The sequence below is a fragment of the Daktulosphaira vitifoliae genome, unplaced genomic scaffold (assembly GCF_025091365.1).
Source record: "Daktulosphaira vitifoliae isolate Bord-2020 unplaced genomic scaffold, ASM2509136v1 Scaffold_1, whole genome shotgun sequence".
Classification (NCBI taxonomy): Eukaryota; Metazoa; Arthropoda; class Insecta; order Hemiptera; family Phylloxeridae; genus Daktulosphaira; species Daktulosphaira vitifoliae.
Genome location: NW_026099572.1, coordinates 79,177,674 through 79,184,601, shown reverse-complemented (window position 1 = coordinate 79,184,601; position 6,928 = coordinate 79,177,674). Strand labels below are relative to the sequence as shown.

The 6,928-nt window shown below is 29.4% G+C and overlaps 1 protein-coding gene across 1 annotated transcript; it reads left to right on the top strand.

The window, feature by feature from the left end:
* Positions 1–4,151: 4,151 nt before the first annotated feature.
* Positions 4,152–4,952, top strand: LOC126895673 (uncharacterized). The gene has a single exon (XM_050667821.1). The coding sequence runs from the start codon at positions 4,152–4,154 to the stop codon at positions 4,950–4,952; it is 801 nt and encodes a 266-aa protein (XP_050523778.1).
* Positions 4,953–6,928: the final 1,976 nt, after the last annotated feature.

The following is a 6,928-nucleotide window of genomic DNA, read 5'->3' as shown; positions in this document are numbered from 1 at the left end:
ATATATATACGTAAGGCGCATTAGACGCGGGCGGTATTGGTCAGTCAAAATAAAAATTTGTTTATATATATATAATATTGATGACAAGCACGCGTGTACGGGTACGATAACTAAAAATAAATTTTTATAGGAATAGTGTGCCGTCGTGTGGTGAGCGAGGCGTGGGGAGGGGTGAATGCGTTATGACAGTCTAGTCTAGACGACGGAATATGCGATAACGCGTGGCGTTTGAAGAGTTACAAACATACATACATACATACATACAGATGAAACTAATATAAGCGTGTTAAATAGAGCCACGTTATGGGATTAGAACCCGCGACCCAAGGCGTCGTATAGACAAACCTTAACACTAGGTCACCGTGCACTTATGATTCAGATCCAGATACACTTTTATTTAGGTTGATAACGTAATGTGCGGCTGATAGAAATACGGTACTGTGTCACCTTATAATTTTTTTTTATATTCGATCAATCATTTGCGTTTTAAAATTGTTTAAAGATTTGGATTTATAATATAAATTCATCATTAATTTGGTTTTCATAATACTGAAATAAACAATAATCTGTTTAAATGTGCATAAATTATTTTTATGGTGTCATTACAACAGTGTAAAATTGTGTTGATTATAAAAGTATGGGTCTATTAATAGACACGGATTATTTAAGATAACATTTTTGTATGATAGATAATATCAAGTTATATTTGTGTCGACTACTATTTGCTAATTGACTATATTAGTTGAGTTATATTAGCAATTCATCAATAGACAATTTTTCAAAATCGCTAAAGTTTAAAAAGTTATAAAAGAAGAACAATTTGTCGAATAAAAGAATTATAGCAACAATTGTTTTTTATTGTATCATTATACTTTATATCTCTTAATTAGAATAAATCGTGTTAATATATTAATTTTAATAGTAATTAGAATATATATATATATTAGAGGGGTCCTTAGTTATAGAATAAAAAATTTTTTTTAAGAAATTCAGAGTCATGGGCTCAAAATTTCGTTAGGTTCACTGAAAAAATGAAACTGGTAAAATTTGAGTACAATAAGTCAACCCCTTCACGTGCCTCAAAGGGGTTGAAGTTCTTCAAAAATGGGGTGGATTATCTTTTTTTGAGTGTACGCTCTTTATTTTTGAAGTTTCGCTAAAAACATAAAGAACAATTTTTATAGAAATCAATGTGAAGAAAAAATAAGGTAATATACTATTTTTTTGTAAAATTAATATTTTTTCGTAAAAATAAGAAAAATCAGTTTCACTTAATTTTTTTAAAAAAATGACATAGTTTTCAGTTATACTTTTCTAGTGTCTTAAATTTTAATTGTACGCAGAAATTGTACAGAAGTAATATTAATCACTGTGATATCTTCTATAAAAAACGTTATTTGAGTTTTTTTCGAATTATGAATCCTTTTTAAATAAAAATTTAAAACAACTACGAAAACTTGTTTTTTTTTTAATTTTTTTTTGTATGTATGTTTTTTTGTTCATAAATTAACAAATTTTTTTAGTTATATTAAATAAAAAAAAAACAAGAAACACAATAAAATAATAATTGTAATAGATGAGTGTTTAATATTTTGGAGAAAAGCGCGTATTCCTACACAGTATTCTTCAGATTGTGTTATTAAGTTAAAAATATTGTATGAGAAATAGAGAAAGTTGGACAAAAATAAATCTAGAAAAACAAACACAAGAACAACATTGTAATATTTTTTCTGAAGAATTAGACAACCTCTTTGACATTTCTCATATCGAAGCTCTGAATATGATAATTATTGAAGAAGACAAACAGTTTTTATTGTCACAACTTAAAAAGGGCCGGCTAGGAGCATGCTTGGTATTGATATGAAGTTAATAGGTATTGAAAAACGTAAAATTACTCGACAAGAAGAAGAAGATGATCGAAAGAAAAAAGAGAAGTTAGAAATTGCAAATTGTACAGGTAATTATTAAATATTACACAATAATTTCAGGACATTATAAGTAAGCTTTTACTAAGTTTTTATATACCGAAGTATTTTATTATTTAGCCGAAACTCAATATTATAGCAGCTCTAGCTCGGAGAAAGAAGATATTGATATGGAGGAAAACGTTGAAGAAATGAGTCAATGACCTGGGCCTTCAAAAGAAGTAAATGCACTAGAAGATATATGTTGTTTTGTAGTTAAATGTTATATTAAAATGTGGTTTTCAGCTGCGAATATTATAACAGCTCCTATAAATGATTTAATGTTATTAAAAAAGTTATTAAACTACAGTAATAATAAACTAGGAGAAGTAGCTATAAAAAAATTTATAAACCATTTATGGTATTTAAATGATGAGTGTGCTGTGTTTTCTTTATTTGACGATCGACTTGACATTAATACTAAGCAGCGAATGGCAAAAAAAATATTAAAAGGTTATGAAGAGAGCACGGATGAAGAGCCAGAAGAAAATGAAGATTCAAATAAAATTAACTTTAAAATATGAAGATTTATCAAATTTTCTAGAAAAAGATCTTTTTTGTTGCTCAACAATTCATAGAAATTATTCGAGCGATTTAAATTAAAATTCAGGTTTCTATATGAAGATCCTACCACAGGGGAAATAAATAATGAATACAATAACGCCAAAGAAATATTATCCTCCATAAAAATAGTAAACGACAGAATTTAATGACAAATTTACAAGGGATGAAAATCAAAAGCAATTTATATTACAAGTATGAAATTATAAAATAATATTGCAAAATTTAAAATTTTAAATTACTATATTTGTATTATAACCATTATATTTGACTATTTTAGGTGGTTCAACAATATCGCCAGCTGTTTTAAAAAATATTAAAATTATAAAAACTAGTATTGTAATAAACAATTATTATTTTATTGTGTTTCTTGTTTTTTTTTTATTTAATATAACTAAAAAATTTGTTAATTTATGAACAAAAAAACATACATACAAAAAAATCAAAAAAAAAAAAAAAATACGTTTTCGTAGTTGTTTTAAATTTTTATTTGGAAAGGATTCATAATTTGAAAAAAACTCAAATAACGTTTTTTATAGAAGATATCACTGTGATTAATATTACTTCTGTACAATTTCTGCGTACATTTAAAATTTAAGACACTAGAAAAGTATAACTGAAAACTATGTCATTTTTTTAAAAAAATTAAGTGAAACTGATTTTTCTTATTTTTACGAAAAAATATTAATTTTACAAAAAAATAGTATATTACCTTATTTTTTGTTCACATTGATTTCTATAAAAATTGTTCTTTGTGTTTTTGGCGAAACTTCAAAAATAAAGAGCGTACACTCAAAAAAAGATAATCCACCCCATTTTTAAAGAACTTCAACCCCTTTGAGGCACGTGAAGGGGTTGACTTATTGTACTCAAATTTTACCAGTTTCATTTTTTCAGTGAACCTAACGAAATTTTGAGCCCATGACTCTGAATTTATGAAGTCGAAAAATAAGGACCACCCTAATATATATATATACAAATAATGCGACTTAAGTACGTAAACGTATCATGCACTAGGTATAGCTGTGTTTTGTTGGCGGGCAGGTCGGATTAACGTTATATCTGAGGTATAAACGGCGGTACGAATATATAAATATATATACATAAGGCGCATTAGACGCGGGCGTTATTGGTCAGTCAGAATAAAAATTTGTTTATATATATATATAATATTGATGACAAGCGTGTACGATAACTAAAAATAAATTTTTATAGGAATAGTGTGCCGTCGTGTGGTGAGCGAGGCGTGGGGAGGGGTGAATGCGTTACAACAGTCTAGTCTCAAGGCCATAGACGACGGGATACGCGATAACGCGTGGCGTTTGGAGAGATACATACATACATACATACATACATACATACATACATACATACATACAAACATACAAACATACATACAGGTGAAACTAATATAAGCGTGTTAATAATGGGCCGTTAACGGTAAACGAACTAGATAAGGCAAATACGACCATCATCAAAATAATTCAACGCGCACATTTTCGGCAAGAATTGAGAGAGTTAAATAGTGCAAATGCGAATGTGCCAAAGAAAAGTAAACTACTGCGTCTTAGTCCGTATATTGATGGGGATAATATTATACGCGTCGGAGGACATTTAAAATACGCTATGGCGTTAAATGACAATCAGAGACATCAAATTGTATTGCCGGATAACTGTCTTTACACAAAATTATTATTCCGTAAAGAACACATGGATTTGATGCACAGTGGACCTCAAGCCTTGGTGGCCTCTATTAGGCAGCGCTACTGGCCTTTAAAAGCGCGAAGTTTGGTTCGTGCTATAGTACACAATTGCGTAAATTGTTTTAAACTGAAACCTCAAATAGTACAACCGATCATGGGAAGTCTGCCTGGTTCACGGGTACAGAGTGGAAGAGCATTTGCCATATGTGGGGTAGATTTCGCGGATCTAGTCATGATAAGAACGAGTTTGCGTCGTAAGGCACCATGTAACAAAGGATACATTAGCATATTTGTATGTTTCGCGACAAAGGCGATACATATCGAACTCGTGAGCGATTTGTCAACGAAGACGTTTTTACAGGCGTTGAACAGATTTTTTGATCGACGTGGCAAAAGTTCAATAATTTACAGTGATAACGCCAGAAATTTTGTGGCCATGCGTCGGCATTTAAAGGAGGTGTACGCACTTTTCCAGTCCCCAGAACATCAGCGATCCGTTTTCTCTCATCTAGCGGACAAAGGAATTGAGTGGCGATTTATACCACCCCGTGCACCCCATTTCGGTGGGCTTTGGGAGGCTGCGGTCAAAAGCATGAAAAGTTTGTTATATCGCGTTTTGGGAGAGGCTTGGCTCATGTACGAAGAATTATTAACTGTTTTAACGAGAGTGGAAGCTGTACTTAACTTGCGACCAATAACTCCAGTATCTTCTGATATATCATAGAGATTAATATATTGAAAAACTAAAATACATATTATGTATTATAGTTTTATTGTTTCTCGTAAAAATTGAATATTATATAAAATCAAATTTATGTTTTAATATTTACATTTTTAAAAATTATATAAATATTGTAATAAGTATAAAGTTTCTTTTTATTATTTATAATTTGTAGCCAGAATTTTAAAACATCAACATTAAATGACATTATTTAGAATGCAATCAACCCAATTAAAAGGACATCATCCAACATAAATTACCACATATTATTTACTTTAAGTGTGGGGAAGGCAAATTAAAATATTTAAATAATACTAAACTATTTGTAATAGAACAGATGATCAATTTAAGTTTATCTAATTTTAATCAATTTTGGCTTATCAATTTATTAGTTATTTTATATACTGTAACTTTAAAATAAACTAAATGAACTGAGAAAATGCAAGTGGATCATGACATATTTCGTCTTTGAATTTTAATGATTAAAAGCAGTATTATTACTATACAAAATGTTTAATAAGTAAGAAAACAAGTAAATTGTTATACACAATGAGAACAATAGAAACTTAAAGTAATAAAAATTCATTATGTAAAACTTTCCTTAAATGCTGAAAAATTTATAATCGTAAAAGTTTTCTTTTGAGTTTCTTAAGGGTCAGAATAGGGTCAATTTTTTGAAACATCATGTAAAACAACAGTGTATGGGAACAACTTATACCAGAGAATTCTACTATTATTGGTTTCATCGATGATACCCTTGTTCTATCTGATGACATGTTTATGGTCGACATGGAGAGAAGGTTAGCGGATGCTCTAATATCTGGTCTCTGGAGATATTCAGGGGTTGGGACTGACTTTGACAGTATTTGCAATGAGTATTTTTACTCAAAAACTCAAAATGTAGCTACGATACGTAGACGACACATTTGTTTTATGCAAACGCAGCGTACAAATTAACTAAAATCTTTCTTGTAACATTTAATCAGCATACATGTCAACATATATTTCACAATGGAAACCAAGAAAAATGAACAAGTGTCGTTTTTGCATGTTCTGGTCAAAAAAAAGCCCAATGGAAAATTCGACACGAGAGTGTAGAGGAAAAGTATACACACTGACAGATATTTACATGCCGATTCATACCACTGTCCCTCTCAAAAAATGGGCTTACTACATACAATAGCAACAAGATCTGTTAGGATAGCTAACGAAGAACATCTAAAAGATGAAAAAACATATTTACGACAAGTACTACAAAATATACAATCAAAAACATAAAAAAAGCACTGAGGAAAGCGGAAAAAAAAAATAAAAATAAAATATGTAACAAGGATTATGAAAAAAAGAAAGATGACAAGAAAGTAACACTAATACTGCCGTACATACAAGGAATTACCAAGAGCATTTCAAAAATTACAAATAAATTCAAAATAAGAACTATCCAAACTAAATACAGTTGTAAGATCACTACTTCGAAGTTCAAAAGACAAACTGCCAAAAATGTAAACAGCTGGAATCTATAAAATACCGTGTTCATGTGGTAAATCATACATTGAACAAAGTAGTAAGTAGTTAAATAAATTAATAGTGTTATTTTATTTTAAATTAATAGTATTTGAATTTTTTAGTTAAAAGTATTGATTTGCTTGTTATATCACTCTAAATTTTCTAATTTTCAAGATTATTTAAATGTGTTATATAAGGGGGGTAATATAAATATAGGTAGCTAATTGTAGCTACTAGGATGTACTACTTATAGTAATATGCTGATTATTGCCAATTATTGCATTATTGTTAGATAAGGTTAATGTATGATGGTTATAGAGACCAAGTTGTTATAAAAACGGATGTTTACAGTAAACGATGTTTTGTAAAATATGAAGCAGTTTATTTTCTTATCAAAATATTAGTTAAACGATGGTTTGATAGAAAATAAAATCGAAGTTCTACGATTCTAGTTTATTAATTATTCGCAATTA

What these genes read in the sequence shown, in the direction of transcription:
- LOC126895673 (XM_050667821.1), top strand. Translation starts at nt 4,152, where the DNA reads ATGGCGTTAAATGACAATCAGAGACATCAAATTGTATTGCCGGATAAC.